Source organism: Nothobranchius furzeri, chromosome 18, assembly GCF_043380555.1.
Source record: "Nothobranchius furzeri strain GRZ-AD chromosome 18, NfurGRZ-RIMD1, whole genome shotgun sequence".
In the NCBI taxonomy this organism is placed as follows: domain Eukaryota; kingdom Metazoa; phylum Chordata; class Actinopteri; order Cyprinodontiformes; family Nothobranchiidae; genus Nothobranchius; species Nothobranchius furzeri.
Genome location: NC_091758.1, coordinates 18,037,491 through 18,060,939, shown reverse-complemented (window position 1 = coordinate 18,060,939; position 23,449 = coordinate 18,037,491). Strand labels below are relative to the sequence as shown.

General features: G+C 42.3%; 1 protein-coding gene across 1 annotated transcript in view; it reads left to right on the top strand.

The window, feature by feature from the left end:
• Positions 1 to 10,782, top strand: part of scfd1 (sec1 family domain containing 1) — a 33,336-nt gene extending 22,554 nt beyond the window's left edge. Inside the window, exons 17-25 of the mRNA XM_015969422.3 lie at positions 2,707 to 2,786; positions 4,874 to 4,936; positions 5,407 to 5,482; positions 5,977 to 6,030; positions 9,556 to 9,608; positions 9,739 to 9,772; positions 10,096 to 10,161; positions 10,329 to 10,397; positions 10,632 to 10,782. Coding sequence (XP_015824908.3) covers positions 2,707 to 2,786; positions 4,874 to 4,936; positions 5,407 to 5,482; positions 5,977 to 6,030; positions 9,556 to 9,608; positions 9,739 to 9,772; positions 10,096 to 10,161; positions 10,329 to 10,397; positions 10,632 to 10,655 — 519 coding nt within the window. The 3' untranslated portion in view covers positions 10,656 to 10,782. The remainder of the gene's footprint in view (positions 1 to 2,706; positions 2,787 to 4,873; positions 4,937 to 5,406; positions 5,483 to 5,976; positions 6,031 to 9,555; positions 9,609 to 9,738; positions 9,773 to 10,095; positions 10,162 to 10,328; positions 10,398 to 10,631) is intronic.
• Positions 10,783 to 23,449: the final 12,667 nt, after the last annotated feature.

Below are 23,449 nucleotides of genomic sequence, written 5' to 3'. Positions count from 1 at the left end.
TTTTACTAGTTCGTATTATTTCAGTTAATTTATTTTGTAAACTTTGTATCTGATTTCAGCTTCCTTAGTTCGTAGTTTAATAAAATTCCTATAAAGACTATTTTTCTTTTTACAAGCATTTCTTAATCCTTTAGTTAGCCATGGGAGATTTTTATACTTATGATTTCTGTTAATGACCTTGACTGGACAATTCTTATTGTAAAGTGTCTTAAATATGTCAATAAATGTACTATATGCCATGTCAACGTCATCTTCCCTATAGACTACATCCCAGTCTTGGGACATCAATTCCTCTTTAAATGCAGCAACTAAACTGTCTGTAAGATCTCATATCTCGTATCTCTTAACATTGGAGATTTATATTTAAACTTAGAAGACCATTAAATCTTTATAATTCTAATACTTCATAATCTCACCCATCTCACTCTTCTCCTTTCCCTCCCACCTCGTGGCCTCCCTGTCTGACTCTTTTTGTCCACCATCTCTTTCTTAGCCCTTCCTCCTCTAGTCTCCAGGGTGCTGCTCAGTTTTCTGACAGATGCGGTATGATTTTTTGTTCTACAAAAACACTCGCGCACACACTAGTGTGCTCTCACTCATGTGGTTGGACGGTTACATAATTCTCTCCACCTGAGCTGCCAGCCACGAGCTAAAGATGCTATATTTGTTGAAGTTCGAACTACATCACCTTCACAAGCATACGATTGGAATTTGGATTCAAGTGGAAAGTTGTCATTCCATAGAGTTTTACCAGTGTTGTTCTGTTTTTCTTGGCCGGGCATGGAGACAGTTGAAATATCAGCTAACGTTCAGCTGCAGACAGAGTTTGAGTCCTTTTTAAATTCTCATCTAGGAGTTGAACGTGCTTGAAACAATAACTGAAGCAGTTTTATCAGACACTGTTTTTCAGTCCCCACCACCAGCTCCACCAGTGGAATCCTAAGGCATTCCCATATAGCCTCAGAGACAAAATCAACATCAAGTCAAAGTCAGCTTTATTATCATTTTTGACTGAAATGTCATTCCTCGTGGACAGCAGCGATCAGAGAGGCTGTGAGATGGGTGGGTGTGACCAACAATCTGCAGAGCTTTGCATGTGAGGCGGGTGCTGTAGATGTGAAGGAGGGCAAGAAGGGGGAACACCAATGATCTGCTCTGCTGCTCTAACTGCACTGGCACTAGCATCGTACTACACCCTGATGCAGCTGGACAGGATGCTCAATAGTGCCTCGGCACAGGTGAAAATCTAAATATATTGTGCAAAAGTCCATATTTTTGTTATTCAACTTGAAAGGTAAACTAATCTATGAAATGGACTTATTACATGCAAAGCCAGATGTTTCAAGCCTTTATTTGTTATATTTATGAAGATTATGGCTTACAGCTTGTGAAAAATGTGGATACGCTTCAAGAACCCTGTGATGTGCAAGGTGTCTGGTGTATTCGGTGTTTAGGTTTCCTGTTATTATTGAACAGGTTCACTGAGAAAGCATTTTTACTCATTATTTTTGAAAATGATCAGTCACTCTGAGTTTAATGGGCAGGCTGAACGTGAAACTAGCCTTCTATCCCTTTTTCCATCATTAGCTTCTGACAGATGGACAGAAAAACGCTCTGTTCAGAAAAACTTGACAGATCTACGTCACACTGTCAATTAACATTCACAAATGGGCCATTCCCATCTGTACCGGGTCGGCCCGGGCCGGGTAGCGTAGGTTGTTTACATATCTGGGTGGCCTGGTATTTTTCCGGGCCAACCAAGACTCATTCTCAGCCCTCTTCTCGAGGGAGTCTGCTTCAGGCCGACCAGGGCCGACACACCCACTGCTGACAGCAAATTCACACCTTCCATTAGAGCAAGCCTCTGATTGGTGGGTACAATCAGCCCATTCACACCTTCCATTAGAGCAAGCCTCTGATTGGTGGGTACAATCAGCCCATTCACACCTTCCATTAGAGCAAGCCTCTGATTGGTGGGTACAATCAGCCCATTCACACCTTCCATTAGAGCAAGCCTCTGATTGGTGGGTAGAATCAGCCCACATGGGCTTAAGACAAGGATGTGTGGAATCAACCGGGCCAGGCTGGGGCCGACTGGGGCTACCCGGCCCGGGCCGACCCGGTACAGATGGGAATGGCCCATTACTTACCCATCTTGACTCACGACGGGAAAGGCTGTTGTTGGTTTAGCTTCCAGGAAACCGTAAAGAAGCTCCACAGCACAGCAGAACAGCTCCAGGCTTGTGTCATTTGTAAATATATTAAAACAATTCAATGTTGCAGAGTAAACAAAGTCAGTGGTAGAGCTGTGTTGCTGTTAATGCTAGCCAAATATGAGGACGTAAGACTGCCGTCTTCTGCCATTTTCTTCTTCGGACGGACTTCCACGTTCTCAAACATGAGCCTCTGAGCTGTTTTCCCCAGAGAACTACTTACAAAACATTCATACCTGCTAGAGACCACTGCAAATGTGTTACAAGTATGTGTAAAGTTGATCTTTAATGTTACAGAGAAAATAATTTCACAACAAAAATAACAATCCCAGCTTCTAACATGAACATGAGCAGAAGCCTGTCTGCTGTCTCTGAACAGCTTGAGTTTAGGATGGAGGCTGTTGGATTAGCTCTTCCAGTGTTTCTCACTCACCGAACCTTTAGTTGTTTTTAGACTGAAGTGTAATAATTGTTTTGCGGATGTGTGTTTCAGTCTGACTTGGAGCAGTATAAGAAGGCGTTGGTGGATGCAGGCTGTGACCTCTCATCTCTCAACTACATTAAACAGTGGAAGTAAGTTTTCAGATGATCAAATCATCGCTTCACCAGATTCTCTGGGGTTACAAGTGGCATGTGGCTTCATTAGCACTCAAACAGTGATGTAGTATTGTTTAATAATGGAGACACCGCAGACTTCTCCGCGCTCTTTTGTCCTCTCCTACATGCTCGGAGATGAGCTCATGACATCACAGACTGCCCATGTGCTCAGTCACGTCAACATTCCTAAGGCAGTGTGGAACGAATACGGCCAGGCTGGGGCAGACACAGCAGAGCAGAGTGGAGCCGATGCTAGTGTGTAATTGGCACGTCTCTGCTTCAGCACACCTGATTTGCATGGTCCCCTCAGGAGGACATCAAGTGCTGCAGATGCCTGTTAATCACTCATTCATTTAAGCCAGGTGATTGGGAGCAGGGGAACACTGGTGGTTGAAAGGGCAACATGGCATCTATGGAACATCAGAACATGGACATAAAACATCTTTGTAACAAAGTTGAACGCCAGAATGTGACATCCTTATCCACCTTTTCCCTAGCCTGCACAAATCTTTGCAGGAAAAATGCAACCTGCTTGCGGTCCAGTGTTTGTTTACATTGCAACCATAGATGGATGATGTGTTCCATTTGCACTAATCCACTTTTCATGGTCTTTTTAAATACATGAATTATGTGCTGTCACAGCTCATTTGGGACACTGTTACAATCCCTCTGCCTACTGCAGTAGAGGAGTGGAGGATGATATGAAAATCTGGCTAAAGCTAATCTCCAGTAGCATTATTAGCTACTTGTCGTGTCCAACGGCGAGGCAACGAACAATCTACAAATCTCCAAGCTTATCAGTACCTACGTAGTCATTTGTTTGGTCGTGTTTTGTTGAAAGAGGTGGGACAGCCTTAAATCCCTCATCACCGAGCTAGGTTTTAGTTTCTACAGCAGGTAAAATACAAACAGCAGGTTGTTCATGTATTACGATTGGCTAAGTACGGTGTTAAAATTTTTTTGTCTGCTTGTTAAAAGCTTAATTCAGCTAAATTCTTTTTAGGGTCTCAAATCGGTGTCTACACGGTATTATTTTTATTTCAGGTTGAGAATGCAGTCAGACAGAAAGGCCAGGTCCTCACAGCTAAAGGGGAATGCAGGCACACTCTCTCTGAGGATAATGTTCCAGACAACACTCTTGTAGCCACAAATTTAACTTTCTCTGATAGTTAGTGCCACTGCGAACAGCACTTCCTTTTACAGGGGCAAATCGCATCTGAAATCCTTTTGAAATGTTCAGATAAACTGCTGCGAGAAACAAAACCTCACTATGCAAGTCAGTGGCTATGCGCTACTTCCAGTATCTCACCGGATGTTGCTCGCATCATCGTTTTTACATAAGCAGGAAAAGGCTGGATATTATTTATAATTATAACAAATCCTGTTTAATAAACAGCTTTTTTAATAAGTATCCCTGCTTTTCTCTCCTACTGGTTGAAAATGGAATTACAACTGTCATAAACCACCTTTCCGCAGCCTCCTGTAGCTAACGCTAACAACGAGCTAACTGATACTAAGCTAGCCACAAAGTAAAAAGATCCACACTGGTGGACAAAAAAATATCATTTTTTACAGGTTCAGTAGCAACAAAGCCAGTTCACCTGTGATTTTGTAGCCTCCTTTAGCTCCCTCAAACGGGTGTAGGCTGCGGCGAGGTTCACTCTGGTTTTAGCTCTTTTTGTCACCACCAGAGACATTACTCTTACTTTTATTTCCAGGCTCAGCCATGATGCCAACACATAAAGCCAAATTCTTATTTTTCTTGTAGTTTTTATTTACGGCTGATAACAGTTGTATGTGCTACAGTAAACAACTGTTGCCGTAAAGCAGGATGAGACCTCCCTCAAGTGCACCCACCCGTGCTCCTAAATTGTAAAGTGTGGTTTCTGTTCAGCAGCGAACTAAAGAGTGAAGTTAGTAAAGTCTCTACCTCAAGAACCTCTGAAATCCGTTTGAAAGCAATAGCTCTTTGGTGTTGCTTTAACAAGCTCTCTGCATAATAAAAGGAGACAAATTACTGGAGCAGTGAAGCCGATTGTTTTAACTATCTTCTTTTATTCTAGGGCTTTTACCAAAATGGCCACCGCCCCAGCTAACTACGGGAACAGTGGAGTCAAACCGATGGGGTAAGGCAGTAACAATTTAACCCTCCCACACTCCTAATGGTTGTGACCCCGCAAGGAAAGTTGACCATTGAGCAGGGTTGATGGTTTATCCCTCGAGGTCCATGTGGCAGAGATGAGGAGGTCCACGTGGTCCCCTGACACGTGGACCTCGAGGGATAAACCATCATCAGTCCTGCTCAATGGTCAACTTTCCTCGCGGGGTCACCCATAAAGACAGTGGGAGGGTTAGAGTTTATGAAAGTAGGAAAAGCAGAAGATGTTCCTCTGAAATGCAGCTAAGAACAGAAATAATTCAGGGATTTTAGCTGGTTTTGTTTCTCTCCAGATGAATACAGATTCTGATTTTAATAAAGCTGAAGCATAAAATAATGTTGACTCAGGTTTTTGTTTGTTTTTAAGCAGCGTGCTTTCGTTTACCATCTTAACCATTTTTTCTGTCTTGTTTCTCTTCCCTCCTCTTCTCTCTACAGCCTGTTCTCCAGAGTCATGAACACCGGCTCCCAGTTTGTCATGGAGGGTGTGAAGAACTTGGTGCTCAAGCAGCATGTGAGTAAAGCACTGAGGAAGTTCTCAAACTGCCTCAGACTCAGCTTTTACCACAGCTACTCCACAAACGCCAGGGCAGATAGTAAAAGGATCAGGAATTGTGCCAAGCACACGGATACTGGAGTTCCTGAACCACTGACCCCGGAAGATCAGGATAGAAGATGAGACTTTGCTCACCATCATTCTCAAACTGGTTCATTTCAGGATGTCGTCCTGAGTCCTGCTCTTGGTTCAGAGTTCACTTCATCCTGCAAATGCCAGAATGTTCCTCAAAAGCCACCTGATTTATTAATAAATAATCACACTTTTAGCATCTGGCTGCAAACAGAAGCAGATTTGTGCAAATTCTGAAAAATGTAGTTTTCTGCTGGGAGTTCTCCGTCTTCAGGGGGAATTAAAATATCAAGTTTTGTGATCAAATATATTTTTCCACGTAGTTTTTCTTTTCTTCATTTGCGTGTTTTAAAACTGATTTTATTTTATTTTGGTTTTAGAATCTTCCAGTCACTCGGATTCTGGACAACCTGATGGAGATGAAGTCACATCCTGTGAGTTCAGTCACTGTTTCTACTTATTGGATTTATTTTCTCCTACATCAGAGCAGATCACCACGACCACCGGTCTGAAAGTGATAACCCTTAGATTAACTATTCTATAATTATTCTAGCTGGTCCGCTTTATTTCTTCTCAGTGGCCTGCAGTGATGGGAATAACACCGTTTAAAATAACGGAATTACTAAAAAAAAGGTAGTTTTTTCAGTAACTAGTAATCTAATTAGTTACCATCTTTTATCGTAATGCCATTTTCGTTACTGATCAGAAAATGCGTGTGTTACTAATTCAGCAGCACAGTGTGTTGAAGCTGCCTTCAGCTGATTGGGAGCTAAAGAGGCGGATGTTTTCATCCGAGCGCATCGCGGCCCGTGGAGAATGAGGAAGACGTGATGAATATTCTGCAGACCCGCAGATTTGCTACTGCAAGCGTGAATCTGCAGCCGTGCCCTTCTTGGCGGGACAGCGGGACGTCCTGATCCTTCTACCTTCCTAGATCATCCAGCTGTAACCTGTTTCTGATCATTTAGTCCCGCTGTAACACTGATGCATCAGTCTCAGACATAGTGGGAGCTCAGGTGTTATTAGAACTACCTGTGTGTGTTTACCACCCAGCTTCAGCTCTTCTGTGGTTGGGTCTGACCCAAGTTAGTAAATGTAAGTCCCCCATCAGGCTTGTGCTTCTTCTAGTGTCATTTTAAAGGATATTTATTTATTTATTTAACCATTACTAGATTACCAGCAACAGAAATGCTGGTAAAAACACACAATTATGTGAAGCTGGAAAAATTAGAAAACCGTGCAGAATCACATTTATTTCAGTAATTTAACTAGACCGAGAGACCATTTAAAGGCTCAGGAACCTTTACAGGTGTGTCTATTTGCAATTATAAATTTTAGCTGATTGGTTAAATATCACACAGTCACATTTTAATAGTCTAGATTAGTGTAATGTTCCAGTTTGTAGTTCCTCCTGTTAAGTGCCCATTTATTTCAATTATTCAGTTTTATACAAAACATTTGGACATACATTTTATTATTTTCCAGTCTAAGTTTAACTAAGAGGAGAACCCATTTTTCTTGCATTGTTTAATGAAAAAAAGTAACAAAATATTTATTCTTCTTGGTAATTAGTAACTTTTATAATCTTGTAACTCAGTAAGTAACTGAGTAACTTTTTTGGCAAAATTATCAGTAACTATAACTAATTACTTTTTAAAAATAACATTCCCAACACTGGTGGCCTAGTGGTAGAGTGTCCGCCCTGGGACTGGGAGATCTGTTCAAATCCCGATCGGGTCATACCAAATACTTTAAAAATGCTTGAGTCTTAGCCTTAAGGGGTTGGATTGGGAGGTTAACCCACTCGTCTTCCACTACTCTGCTTAGATGGTACTCCCAACAGATGTGGTTTCCAGCTTCAGATACTTAGGATTGCCTATCAGCAACCAGCTGATCTGCAGCAGTCTAGTGGAGAGGGCACATCAACAGCTGTATGTCTCCCAGAGACTCAGACAGGGAGGACCTAGGATCAGTCCTCTGATCCATCTACAGATGTGTGGTGAAGAGCATCACTGTGTGGTACGGAACTTGTTCTGCAGCATGTGGCCAAAGCTGCACAGGATTACCAGATGCATTATGTCACTAGTGTAGGATACCTTCACCTCCAGATGCAGGAGCAGGGTTTCAGTAGTGACGTTCACCAACAAATCAGATCATTTGAACATCTCTTCAAAGTGAACCATGAGAGCAGAGTCCTTGTAGACAACAGTTCATTTTGTCTTTCGGTAAAAACACACACACACACACACACACACACACACACACACACACACACGCACACACACACACACACACACACACACACACACACGCACTCTCGCACACACACACACACACACACACACACGCACGCGCACACACACACACACACACACACACACACACACACACACACACACACCTGTAGGTTTCTCAGCAGCTGGTGTTACAGACCACAGAGAGGTCCTGTTGTTCTTGGTCTGAAGAGGAGGGGTGAAGATGAAAGAAATAGAGGAGCACATTCTGTTCTTATCAGATTGTCCTCTGTGTGAATGTGGTTCTTCTTGGTTTCTGGTTCAGGTTCCACAAAACATAAGAGGAATGTTGACTTCATGGTTACACACCGAACCTTAATGTCTTATGTTTGCTCGCTAATAAAACCGTCTTAAACTGTTTTTGTGTTTTGTTAGAGTGAATTTTTTTCATTATCTGTATAATTTCTAGGCTTTTATCTGTCACATGAGTGTATTTCCTTTTTCTGTTGTAAATTTGAAGCTGATCTTTTCAGAAATTTCACACAAAACTCTTCAATGAAAGTAAAACTCATTAGAGCTGTCTTTCTGCACAATCATGGTCCGGTTCATGGCCGTTACCTGCATTAGTCGGCTCCCTACCAAAGGCCGTCGTTGCGGACTTAAGTGTAAAGCTGGATGTTGCTCTAAAACCAGGGCTAGGATAAAGCTGTTGCTCTCTAAAGTGAACCTTGAGATTGTGACATGCTTTTATTCTTTTAAGACTGGACTATTATAGCTTCCCATGTGCTGGGTTTAGCCAGTCTTCTCTATCTAGGCGGCAGTTGGTGCAGAAATCTGCTGCTTAGTTTGTCTGCGGACTAAAAGTAGTATCATATGTTCCCAATCCTGGTTTTCGCTGCAATGGCTTCCTGTGCAGTACCTGATTCATCTTAAGGTCTTGGTTTTTGGTGTATTCGTGTATAATTCTCTTGCATGGAGGGCTCCATCCCACCGCTCATCAATGCTGTTGATTGTTTGCCATTAAGGGCGTGTTGCTCAGCAGAGCACGGCTTTATCCAACTCCTAGGTGTAAGTGGAAGACACAGAGAGCTGCCTTGTTCCTCCTCGCTGCCTGCAGCCTTTTCCAGGTCTCTACTTCTTAGAGTCTGACAAAAAGCCACAGACTGAGCACAACATTCGGCATCGCTACCAAGTCCTCCATTGTTGCGTACAAATCACTTCGTGATACTTTACAACTCTGGGGGCTACCTTGCCATTGCAGAACCCATCAGATAGAGGTGGGGTATTAAATTCTGGGCCTGCAGGGCCGATATCCAGCACATTTTAGTTTTAACTCTGTTTCAACACACCTGCTTTAATCAGCAGGTGATTAACAGACTTCTGCAGAGCCTGATGAGCTGCTGCACTGGTGATTTGAACACTGAAACAAGTGTGTTGGAGCAGAGAAACCACTAAAACGTGCTGGGTACCGGTCTCCAGGACCAGAATGGAATACCCTGGCACTAGAGCTTTTTCTCTGTTGGGAACCCGATGCGTTAGTCGAGCTGGGCTGGTGCTAAGGAGCCACAACTGTCAGTCCTTAATGAACCAGTTTCCAGATGCAAAGAGTCCGTGGTACTGAGTGTGTTGTTTGTGTCGATGATCAACTAGAGGATAACTGCTGATCTTTGACAAACTAGCTAATTCTTATTAGTTAAGCTTAAATAAATATGCATTCTTTTCCAGGAAACAGATGACTACCGGTACTTTGACCCAAAGATGCTGCGAGGCAGTGAAAGGTCAGACAAGGCCGATACCTGGTTACAGTGGAGCTGTGATCAGAACCAAAGCTCCTCGGCAATCTAAAAACAGACTGCTGTTGAACTGCCCTGGAATGTCTGATCATCTTTTCCTCTTCTTCTGTTTCAGCTCTATTCCCAGAAACAAAAACCCATTTCAGGAGGTGAGTTTATGACAGTTTCCAGGACTGTACCAGTTGTGATGTTTAAATACTCAGAGAATCTGATTCAGCCTAATCTGGCATGACTAGGGTCACAGGAAAGAGTTTTAGTTGACCCATTTAGTGTCAGCCAGTCTATCGATTAAACCCTGACTCGTGAATTCAACAGAGTGACATCTTCTCTGTTAGAAGTTGTGCTGTTTTTGGTTCTGCCTACACAGAGGAAACTACAGACTATGTTTAGTATCCAGAGTCCATCGTTTACCTTAATAAACAAACGTATTTGTCATGAAACATGTTTCAGCAGCACACCTCTGATGTTTCAGGCCATCGTGTTTGTGGTCGGGGGAGGGAACTACATCGAGTACCAGAACCTGGTGGACTATTCCAAGGTGATGCCCATCGTGTGTGTGTGTGTGTGTGTGCGTGCGTGCGTGCGTGTGTGTGTGTGGACACATGTTAAAAGCTAATTACAGTTCAAAAGGACAGGGTGGGATGGTTTTACATCTTTTCAATCAGACACAGAGATAAATCATCTAAGGCTTCCTTTTGTTTCTAGTCCAAACCAGGAAGGAAGGTTCTGTACGGCTGCAGCGAACTCTTCAACGCGTCTCAATTTATGAAGCAGGTGAGGAAATGCACAACACCCCATGTCCTTCTGTTGTCCCCATGTTGTCTTGTTCTCAGTTGTCCTGGTGTCCCTGTCTTGCTGTATTGTTCTTGTGATCGTGCTTTTCCCTCTTCTTGTCATGTTCTCCTCTAACTGATGTTCTCCAATTGTGTTGTCCTCTTGTTTATTTTTTCTTCCTGTTGTTTTGCTGATCCTCTGATCTTCTGACCTCGTCATCCTTTGCGTCCACAGCTTGCTCAGCTTGGACAGAAGTGATGTGTGACTCCAGCAGCAGCATCCCGTTTCATCTGATCAGTTTTTTATTGTCTCTGTTCTTCAAACAAACTAAACCTGTTCTCTTTTTTCATTCCTCTAAGAATAATAAATCTAAATGTACATCTGAGCCTGTCCTGCCTCTGAGTGGTTTATGTCATCAGCTTTATACAAACTGAAATGTAGAGGTGGAGACCTAACCTACTTTAGGTGCATGTGTTCAGAAGGTAAGGCATTCTTCTTGTTCCTCCATCCATCTAACACGTCTTAGCTCACGCTGCATTAGATGTGCGTTCAACCCTCACCTGGTCATGAGATTTGGGTGATGACCGAAAGGGTTCAGCCTCAGAGATCAGGTGAGGAGCTCAGACGTCCAGTAGGGAATCAGAGCTGGGATCGAACCAGCAACTCCCATGAAACTGAACCACTGCCACATCTAAACAGCTCTAACTCTATGCCTCAACATCAGACCACTTTAGGTTAAAGCTCTGGATGAACGGTGGAGAGGAATTCCCTAAGAGACTGGGGGATTTTTTTTATTTTTCATAATTCAGTCTCCACTTAAGCAAATAGACTCTTGGTATTTTCCTTTTGGACCTGCACAGCTTCCTTACTGCTGAAGACCCCATCAGCGTGTTTTTCTGACCTTGACAAGGAAGCTTCATGGTCTTGTGTCTGCTTTCCCTCCGGTGTCTCCCGTCTCTCCGGTACTGTTATGCTCTGCATCAGACCTGCTGGGTCGGAGCAGAACTTTGTGTTGGGTTTCATTTGGTTATGGTGTCTGGGGAAAAGGTCACACCCACCAGATTCCTGCAGGCCACCAGATAGTTTTGTGGTTTAAAGAGGCTTTAAGTTTGGAACGGTTCTTCGGGACCACACAGACTTTTGAGTCCTTTTGGAACACTCCGTGATTAATAAGATCTCTGATCAGTTTACTGACTCATGATGGTTGGGTTGAATGAAAAATTAAAATGTCCTTATGTCCTACTGCACCATGAAACTCCTAAATCAGGTGTTTTTTACTCTGTAGGAGGTTAATAATAATAATAATAATAATAATAATAATGCATTGAACTTATATAGCGCTTTTCTAGACACCCAAAGATGCTTTCACACACTCTCACATTCACACACTGCTAGTGATGGTAAGCTACTTGAGGCCACAGCTGCCCTGGGGAGGTCTGACAGAGGCGAGGCTGCCATTTGGCGCCATCGGCCCCTCTGACCACCACTAAAACAGGCAAGTTGGGTGAAGTGTCTTGCCCAAGGACACAACAGCAGGATACCCCTGGCGGGAGCTGGAATCGAACCCATGACCCTCCGATCATGAAGCAACCCGCTCTACCACCTGAGCTACTGCTGCCCCAAGTTAAGTGTTTCCTGTTATTCAAAGTAAAAATTGAGTAAACTGAATGACACAGTTACACACTGGTGATGAGCTACAGTGTAACCACAGCTGCCCAGGGGCACACTGACAGAGTGGGCAAGGTGGGTGAGGTGTCTCCCAAGGACACGATGACCGTGACATACTAAGCAGGGCTCAAACCTGCAGCCGCCCTATTACGGGACGGACACAACTCCTCTGCCACCGTCACGTTACGCATGTCCAGCAGCACCAGGACCATCCCCTTCTGCAGGTCCAAGGATCAGGCTCAGGAATGGCAGCAGGCAAGTCTCAGTCCAGCCACATTCCAGCAAGGGGAAGACTTGGAGGAAGACCTGGTAATGAGGACAGCAAAGAAAAATGTCTCTCCATGAAAACTGTCATAGACAGACTGATGTCCAGTAAACTCCAGACCATGACTGCACTGAGTGGAAGAGCGCCAGCAGTCAGGATGTGGACCAGTAGTGAAAGCAGGTCAAGGAGAGCCGAATAACCAATCCAGCGTTGCGCTGACGACGAACAGATCCATGAGCTGTTTGATGGGCTCCATGTGGAGTCTCAGTTATCACCTTCAGAGGTTTCATACTTTAGTTCTGAAATGCCTTTTTTAAAATGTCATTTGTCTTCAAACTAACCTTTATTTCTGTATTCATGCATGCAGTATAAGAGCTAATCTTTTATGCAAATAGGCTGATTAACCTTCAAGCAAAGGTGTGTCTGTCTTGGGCCTCAGTCTATGGGCTTGGTAAGTACCTGATAAACTCATAGTTGGGATTTTATTTTAATTTTTACTGTCGAATGTCACTTAAATGTGTAAAATCTTAGTTTTACAGAAATGATTTAGTCCAAAATAACTTGAAATGGCTAAATAGATAGAACCTCATCTACTGGAATACTAGATGAATCTACAGTCAGGCGCTATATCAAATACAGGCCATTTACCATGAAATGTTAAAATCGGAACACATGGAAAATGGGGGGAATTGCAAAATGTCCTGGAAATTTTTGAGTTGTCCTGGAAAATAATTTTCCCTCCTTGTGGATAAACAAAGGGTCTGCTGGGAACGCCTGGCTGAAGAACCTGCCAAGACGGTCTTCAACTCCCACCTCCGGCAGAGCTTTGACCGCGTCCCAAGAGCAGTGGGGGACATTGACTCCGAGCGGGCCTTGTTGGTGTGGAGTGTGTCGAGTTTGATGGCAGGAGAATCTTGTCTTTGTTTTTTGCGGATGATGTGGTCCTCCTAGCTTCATCACACACACACACACACACACACACACACACACACACACACACACACACACACACACCCTAATCATTCTAATCATATTTGTACATTTTTTGCTAAAACATTTTTGTAAAGTCTTTGCTCCAAATGTTAGTTGTTATTGATCTTCTCCACGATTAGACACTGATTTATATAGTTTATCAGCAAGAAAAAGTTGATCTGGGGTGACTTGCTCTTTAAATAAAATAGTTAGAAAACACTAAAGATTTACAAACAGTGGTCACTTTATGAGGTATATATTGTATATTATAAGTACCCCTGAAGGACTTAGTTGTTCGTCCTTTGGGACATTGACACAATGCTAACAGTTTTGGCTCTATACACCACCACAATGGATATCAAATGAAACAAACAAAATGTGCTTTAACTGCAGACTGTCAGCTTTTATTTGAGGGTATTTACATCCAAATCAGGTGAACGGTGCAGGAATTACAACAGTTTGCATATGTGCCTCCCACTTGTTGAGGGACCAAAAGTAATGGGACAATTGGCTTCTCGGCTGTTCCATGGCCAGGTGTGTGTTATTCCCTCATTATCCCAATTATAATGAGCAGATAAAAGGTCCAGAGTTCATTTCAAGAGTGCTATTTACATTTGGAATCTGTTGCTGTCAACTGTCAAGATGAGATCCAAAGAGCTGTCACTATCAGTGAAGCAAGCCATCATTAGGCTGAAAAAACAAAAGAAACCTATCATTAGGCGTGGCCAAAACAACAGTTTGGAACATTCTCAAAAAGAAGGAACGCACCGGTGAGCTCAGCAACACCAAAAGACCCGGAAGACCATGGAAAGCAACTGTGGTGGATGACCGAAGAATCCTTACCCTGGTGAAGAAAACACCCTTCACAACAGTTGGCCAGATCAAGAACACTCTCCAGGAGGTAGGTGTATCTGTGTCAAAGTCAACAATCAGGAGAAGACTCCACCAGTGTGAATACAGAGGCTTCACCACAAGATGTAAACCATTGGTGAGCCCCAAAAACAGGAAGGCCAGATTAGAGTTTGCCAAACAACATCTAACAAAGCCTTCACAGTTCTGGAACAACATCCTATGGACAGATGAGACCAAGATCAACTTGTACCAGAGAGGTGGAAAGGAACTGCTCATGATCCCAAGCATACCACCTCATCAGTGAAGCATGGTGCTGGAAGTGTCATGGTGTGGGCATGTATGGCTGCCAGTGGAACTGGTTCTCTTGTATTTATTGATGATGTGACTGCTGACAAAAGCAGCACGATGAATTCTGAAGTGTTTCGGGCAATATTATCAGCTCATATTCAGCCAAATGCCTCAGAACTCATTGGACGGCGCTTCACAGTGCAGATGGACAATGGCCCAAAGCATACTGCAAAAGCAACCAGAGAGTTTTTGAAGGGAAAGAAGTGGACTGTTTTGCTATGGCCAAGTCAATCACCTGACCTGAATCCGATTGAGCATGCATTTCACTTGCTGAAGACAAAACTGAAGGGAAAACGCCCCAGGAACAAGCAGGAACTGAAGACTGTTGCAGTAGAGGCCTGGCAGAGCATCACCAGGGATGAAACCCAACATCTGGTGATGTCTGTGTTCCAGACTTCAGGCTGTAATTGACTGTAAAGGATTTGCAACCAAGTATTGAAATGTATAAGTTTGATTTATGGTTCTTATTCTGTCCCATTACTTTTGCTCCCTTAACAAGTGGGAGGCACTTATGCAAACTGTTGTAATTCCTACACGTTCACCTGATTTGGATGTAAATACCCTCAAATAAAATCTGACAGTCTGCAGTTAAAGCACATCTTGTTCATTTCATTTGATATCCATTGTGGTGGTGTATAGAGCCAAAAATGTTAGCATTGTGTCAATGTCCCAATATTTGTGGACCTGACTGTATGTCTCACGGCGGTCACTATGGTGACCATGTGTCCCACTCTCTGGTTGGTGTTCAAATATCACCTGGCTTCCAATGAATGAATGGAGGAAGCAGTGAAGTTCTCATCCAAGAGGCTGGCAAAACCAGACTGGTCCCAGGTGAGCTGAAGGCTCATTGGACAATGGTGCTTTTTGGCTCCTTGTTGCTCCGCCCACTCTGAAAAATCAGGCAAAAATTCCTCAAACACTTAACTCAGAAGAAACTGTTGCTACTACGGTGACAGGGAAGGGGAGGAACCAGAGCTGCAGATGGAGAGAAGAAAGTTATTTTGAAGTAGAAGTTGACCCATTTTGGTTTTTCCATTACTGAAGCAGATAAAGGTCACGCTCAGCCACTGGCTGATTTGTGCTGCCGATATTTTGGGCAGATTTTCATGGCAAATATAGACGTTTTCCACCTTATTTCCATGCTAAAATGTCACTAAAAACATTAGTTGATACACACATTTTTGAAGCTGAATCCGTTTTTGAACTCTGAATTTAACCAGCTGTTAAATCTTAATTTTGTGCACTTCTCAGCAGAGATGTAAGAAAACATCGATATGGCAATATATCTATTGCATCTATATCGCATCGTCTCCCCTGTGCCGTGATACGTATCGTATTGCCAGAATTTCACCAATACACTTCCCTACTTCTCATTGTTAAAATCAGACATCTAACTAAAGTTAATCAAAAAAATGATTAACATTCAAATGTGATTAATTTAAAAGAAATGTTAGTTGAAAACAATGTTTAGATCATTTATTATGCAAACGTTATTCAGGAGCATAAATATAAATTTAAATACTGCAGCAGACAGGATGCCCGGGAAAGTGCCTGACTTAAAATTGGCTTTACTAAAGAGGTATATTAGCTGAAGCATAAAAAATGTTAAATGTTGTCCCGATACATACCCCTAAAGTGTAGAGAGTAATATGGCAGGGCTCTGGTGTCCGATCATAAAGAAGGACAGAGGCCATCTGACACACATCAGGTCCTACTGTTGGTTCTAAACCCGCCTGCCTTGCTAATGAACCAGTGACGATAGAGGAGACGATGGTGGGACTTTTCTCTCTGAACAAGATCATTTTATTTCTAAAGATATGGATGAAATCAACACTCCTGAGGACTGAAGGGTTACATGGTCAAGAGGTTGCTCTATGGGTGCCATTTATAAAGTCTAGAGTCATTTAACAGCAGTGTTTTGGGTTATTTAGCCTATCATAAGCAAAATATTTATTCTACAAACTAAATGATAAATTTGGAGCTAAATATTTAGTTTGTAAAATGCATTTTTAATTTACTAACTGAATAATTTGAAGATAAATATTTAATTTACAAAGGAAATATTTTGCTCCAATTTAAATATTTAGTTTTCAAAATTAATATTTAGATCCCAGCTAAATATTTCTTTTGTAAAATAAATATTTAACTCTAAATTAAATAATCAGCTTGCTAACTACATATTTAATTGGGAACTTTAGCATTTATAAATGTATGAATAAAATGGTGAGAATATGATTTTGAAAAACAAATCCCAACTTTTTTCTCTTATGATAGGCTAAATAACACAAATTATTGCTGTTATGTTGTGACTGTTTGACTTTACAAATGGCACCCCATAGGAATCCATCAGTTTGGCTGCAGAACCAAAACCTGGGTTTGTTCCTTTTCTCGGTTCTATGCATGTGGAGGGCTTGATGACACATTAACATTAAATACAAATGCTCCAAAGGGGTGGAACTTAGTTCTGCTTCAGGAGCGTGAGGGTCCAAACCGTCCATCACAAGCTGTCATTCCCTGGCTCCAAAGTAGCATCATGGCAGTTAGTGGTTTGAATAAGCAGCCTTCAGTGCTGCGGGAGAAGGTGGAACACGCCAGTCATCTTTCACACCCATAATGCTGAAAACAGACTAAATCTCAGAGGAGCAGATTTCTTATTAGATCAGAACATTGTGTCACTTTCTGGTTTTTCTACAAAAACAACAACCAAAATGTTTCTGTTTTCACTTTATGGTGCATTAATCTGTGAAATCAGTCAGTTTATAAACAGAAGTGTTTGTAGAGGCTAGTTAAAAGCCCCAGTGGAAGCTCATAAACATCTAAATGGGGTTTTTCGTTCACATATTTGTATTTTACCGGTTTTTAGTTAGGGTCGAGCTGTTTCAAATATAAATGTGTCCCTAACAAGACTTTCGCTCCTCACTAGAGACGAAGAAAAACAACTTTCTGATGATGAACTTTAAGTGATTTCTAATCATTTTTGTTTTAACTTGAAACAAACAAACACGCTGATTTAAAGAGCAAGTAATGTCTAAATTAACTTTTTTTGCTGATGAGCTGTATAAATGAGTGTCTAATAGTGTTTTAAATGTGTGTATTCATTATTTAAGCATTTTGGTGCATTTTCTTTAAAAATTAAAAATTCTGCCTAAATACCACAGTATAGCGCCACCGTCAGCTTAAAACATAGAATTTGAGTCATTTTGAATAAATTTTAGCCAGTGGCTAAAGAGTAATGGGCCATTCCCATCTGTACCGGGTCGGCCCGGGCCGGGTAGCCCCAGTCGGCCCCAGCCTGGCCCGGTTGATTCCACACATCCTTGTCTTAAGCCCATGTGGGCTGATTCTACCCGCCAATCAGAGGCTTGCTCTAATGGAAGGTGTGAATTTGCTGTCAGCAGTGGGTGTGTTGGCCCTGGTCGGCCTGAAGCAGACCCGCTCGAGAAGAGGGCTGAGAATGAGCCTTGGTTGGCCCGGAAAAATACCAGGCCACCCAGATATGTAAACAACCTACGCTACCCGGCCCGGGCCGACCCGGTACAGATGGGAATGGCCCATAAGATACTACGTAAACCAGTAGAGTACTACGTAGCAGCTCTGTGTCAAAGTTATAAAAGCAACGAGAGTCTCGGCCACGCCTTGTGATTTGCAAGCGAGTGTAGGAGGTTAGCGGTAGTTCAGCATTAGCATATCCTAGTCTTTAGCATAGCTTTTAGTGTTATACATACTTATTTAGTGTTAGTTTGGCTGTTGGATATTGTAGTTTAGTTAGTGTTTGGCTGTTAGTGTAATTAGGAAAGTAGTTCAGGTTTAGTGCTCCATATCGTGTTAGCATGGTGAGAAGGTGTAGTGTAGTATGCTTGCGGTGGCTCTGTGGGGTTGCACTCCTTTCCGCTGGACTTAGAAATTAGGCGCCAGTGGTTGCGCCTAATTTCTAAGTCCAGCAGAGTAAGACTCTGAGGGGGGCATTACCACTTCTTTAAGTACAGAAACTAAATCTCTGGTCTACTCATAAACTCCCAGCTTTTGACAGTTTTTAATGTCACATATTTTCCTTTATTATTTCTTACTAATGTGTCAGTGATGAGAATCAGAGTTTTTACATATTTTGATTATTTAGTTTTTATCTCCTCCTGTGAGAGACTAGCTGAGACATTCCGAGTAGGCGGCCATGGCTCAGAGTGCTCATCCATCAGGTGGTTGGTGGCTCCACCCACCAAACCCCAGGTAGCGTGGAGTCTGGTTCACTTCTCAAGACTTAACTATACAGCAGCAACAACACGTGCTTTAGAAGTACACATTTAGGGTTTTTTTGTTGTGTTTTCTATAACAAATTGGAGTTTCACTCCAAGCTGTTCTGGAACTTTCTCACTTCCTGTGTGTGACAGCAGATATTCTTAGAATGAACTCGTTCAGCAACCCATCCCTGTGACTCTGGTCAGAAATCCGTCATCCACCTCAGAGCTGCAGGAGACCTGCAGAGATTCCACGTCCACTTTCTTGATCCGTGGATAAAAACCTGGCACGTGGACGGTTTTGAAGCTTTCATCTCAGAAAGTACCGTAGTAGCGAGGAGCTGAGAGTGAAAACAAACAGAAAGAACTGTTCAAAACTGTTCAGACAATAAACAGAACTTGTTCAAAGTGGAACATTCAGTTGATTTGTAGCATAAACTATGCTAGAACTGTCTTCATCCTCCTTTCTGTCCATTTATCTAAATGAGTTTGAGACGTTTGGAAGCTCTTTGTCTTCGTTTGGAAGCTCTTTGTCTTCAAGTCGGCTGAATTCCTGCCTGAAACTTTTTCTTCACCCTTCTCATCTTACTGGCAGTGGCCTGGCAGGCGGTCAAACTGAATTCCTGACTGCTGCAGCAGATTTGCCGGCCTGCAGACCTGCACACAAGAGCAGAGAAAGTCTGGGGTCTGAAAGCCATGAAACTCCACCAGGATCATCATGTCAGTGAAGTGGTTCCTGTTCTTCTAAAACCTGAAACATTCCCCACTCAGGATGAAGAGCAGAATAACTACATGTTAAGCTTCAGGTTTTCTGTGGTTTATAAAGATAGAGCTACTCTAAGTTCAGCTGGACAAGAACACCACCTGCAAATGAAAATCACACCTGCAGAAAACTCTAAACATCAGAAATGTTACAGTTTTTCTCCTTTCCTCCAACGGATGTCTAGGATAACAAAGTGGAGGAGGTGCAAGAGGAGGAAGAGAAGAAGTAGGTCTAGAACATCAGGGTGGAGGTGCAAGAAGAGGAAGAGGTGCAGGGGGAGGGGGAGGGGAAGGAGGTGCAAGAGGACGAGGAGGAGGAGAAGGAGTTCTAGGACACCAGGATAGAGGAGGTGGAGGAGGAGGAGAAGGAGGTCTAGGTCATAAGAGAGGAGGAAAAGGAGGTCTAGGACACCAGGGAGGTGGAGGCAAAATAAACATACTGCATGGTGGTGCAGTGGTTAGCACTGTTGCCTCGCAGCACGAAGGTTGCAGGTTCGAAACTCGGCTGTGGCCTTTCTGCGTGGAGTTGCGTGTTCTCCCCATGCATGCGTGGGTTTCCTCCGGGTACTCCGGTTTCCCCCACAGATCACGACATGCCCCATAGGTTATAAATTGTAAGTCGCTTTGGATAAAAGCGTCTGCCAAATAAATAAACATAAACATTTACAGTAACTGTCACAACTGTCATAATTGTTACAGGAAATAAATGGAAACATACTGAAACTCAAGAAACTTGAATTCAGTAGCTCAAATGTTACTGTACACAGCAGTCTTACTGCAAGTAACCTACCTGTTTTCCTCCCTGAAGGTTCTGATGATGGAGGCAACAGTGAAGCGACTCACATTTGGCTGGACTTGTTGCCCCGCCTCTCTCATAGTCATATCATTGACAAGGACATGGTCAATTAAAGTAGCCCGAATTTCAGCCGAGACCACTTGTTGTCCTTTCTCTTCCCCTTCCTTGTGGCTGTCGTCCTCAACCTCCTTCTCCACCTCCTCCTCCCTGGTGTCCTTGACCTATTTGACGTCCTCCACTTCCACTTTCGCTCCCTCTTCCACCTCCTCCACTTCCACCTCCACCTCCTCCACCCTTTGGCCCTTTGATCTATTAATCAGAGTTGCTGATTGGTGTTAAATCGTGACGTCTAGTGTTTCCAGTTGGTTAATTGTGTTTTAACCGAGCTCAAGCTGTGCAGACCCCATTTAATGTTATTGACTGCTCGTGCTTTCTAAATGACCACATGGTGTCAGCACTGAAGAATTAGAGATTTGTGATTAGAGTTTTGTAGTAACAGTTCACAGAATTTAACTCATGTTATAGAGCAGGAATAGTGTGTATGGTTCAGGGAAATAGGTGTGCTTTTAGAAAAATTGTATTATGGTTTTGGAATTTGAGTTCAAAAGGTTGGTTATAGTGGTTAGACAATCGAGAAAACCGTTAAACACAGACCAAACAGAAGTTAGCATAATGAGTTTTTCCGTATGAGTTTGTAGTAGAAATGAATTAATCTGGACTTTGAAGTGTAGACCAATATCTAACCTTCCATTTTTATCCAAAGACCTTGAGAAAATAGTGGCCATCCAAGTATGTGAGCACCTAAAGACTAGTAATCTGTTTGAGGAATTTCAGTCTGGTTTTAGAGAGTATCACAGCACTGAAACTGTGTTAGTGAGAGTTACAAATGATATTCTTATGGCCTCAGTCAAGAATCTTGTGTCTGTTCTAGTCTTGTTAGATCTCAGTGCTGCTTTTGACACAGTTGATCACAATGTTCTTTTAGAAAGACTTGAACATGTTGTAGGGATCAAAGGTAGAGCGCTAAGCTGGTTTAAATCCTACCTGTCTGACAGATTTCATTTTGTAAATGTACATGACAAATCGTCTTCATACTCCAGGGTTACTTGCGGAGTACCACAGGGTTCAGTGCTTGGACCAATTCTTTTTACTATATATATGCTCCCAATTGGTAAAATCATTTGACCGCATGGGATAAACTTCCACTGTTATGCTGATGATACTCAGTTATATTTATCGATTAACCCTAATGAACGTGATTGGTTAGTTAGATTACAGGCTTGTCTTGAAGAAATAAAAAATTGGGTGACTCAAAACTTTCTGCTTTTATATCAAGACAAGACTGAAGTTCTCATCTTTGGACCTGAAATCCAGAAAAGGAAATTATTTAGTCAATCACCTGACCTGAATGGCATTACATTAATCTCCGAGAACAAAGCAAGGAACCTTGGTGTTATCGACCAGGACATGTCATTCAAATCCCACGTTAAACAGGTTTGTAGGATTTCTTTTTTCCACCTTTGGAATATTGCTAATATTAGAAGCATCCTTTCCAGGAGTGATGCTGAAAAACTAGTTCATGCATTTATTACATCAAGACTTGATTACTGTAATTCATTACTATCAGGAAGTCCACATAACCATGTTAAAAGTCTTCAGCTTGTCCAAAATGCTGCAGCTAGAGTTCTGATGAGAATTAAAAAGAGAGACAATATCTCTCCTGTCTTAGCTTCCCTACACTGGCTGCCTGTTGAATTCAGAATAGAATTTAAGATCTTCCTAATCAAATATAAAGCTCTGAATAAACAAGCTCTATCATACATCAGTGATCTGATTGTTCCATATGTTCCTAACCGAGCACTTCGCTCTCAGACTGCACGGTTACTGGTGGTTCCAAGAATATCTTAAAAAAGGATGGGAGGCAGATCTTTTAGCTATCAGGCTCCTCTCCTGTGGAACCAACTCCCACCTTTAGTCCCTGAGGCAGACTACTAATTTACCCATTCTTCAGTGACTATTACCTATGTTTATGTTTCTAAAGCACTCGTGCTCTCTCTCTCTCTCTCTCTCTCTCTCTCTCTCTCTCTCTCTCTCTCTCTCTCTCTCTCACACACACACACACACACACACACACACACACACACACACACACACACACACACACACACACACACACAATGGAGGAAGTGAAGAGTTTGGTTCCTTCTCCAAGAACATTTCAGCACAAAAATTATTTGTATATAAGTGTTCAGGTCACAGTCAAACAGAGGAAATCCAAGACCACGTTCCCCTCTCCAGGAAGAGTTGACAAGGAAGATCATTCTGTGAAGAACTCAGGAATGTCCACAGGGTCCCAAAGGAGCCCGGGAACCTCCAACAAATGTTTAGCAACAATAAATGTAACAGTTCTTTATACCAGGGTTCACATATTTTAACTTCCATATATTCGATATTTGATTGTTTTATTTGGAGCAGCAGTGACTCAGGAGGTAGAATGGGTTGTCCAGTAATCAGAAGGTTGCCAGATCACTCTCAATTCCCTCCTGGGAATTCTGTTGCTGTGTCTTTACGCTAGGTACTTCACTTGACCTGCCCATGTTGGTGGTTGCTGGAGCAATGATGCAAAATTGCAGCCTCACCCTTTTATTAATTTGTTAAAATTTATTTTAACCTCTTCTGTTCTGGCAGCTGAATCAGAATGATTGATCTGGGTGCCCACAATATCATGCCAGAGCAGATTAACCCTACAACAAGAGGGATGTGGGATATTCCTCCTGTTGTGCAGTTGCCTTTATTATGTTTTTTTTGTTTGTTTTGTTTTTTGGGCTAGGGTTCAGGTTCGATAAAACAACTCCATTGTTCCTGACATCACGGTTTTTCTCAGACATATAAACTTACATCAGTCAGGCTAATTTTTCACTAATATCTGGTTTATGATTACTTACATTTTATTTTGTTCAATAACTCATATGCCATGTACTTATAGATTTTGATGCTGTGATTTTTTTCTGCCACTGTGACAAAGTGAACTAGTAATAATCTTAATCTGTAATCTCTCCTTTATTGGAGTCTACATTAGAAATGAATCTCACAGAAATCTAGAAAATGCTTGAATTTTTTTCTCTCTAATTAAACCTGTCTCTGAAGCTCCTCCCAC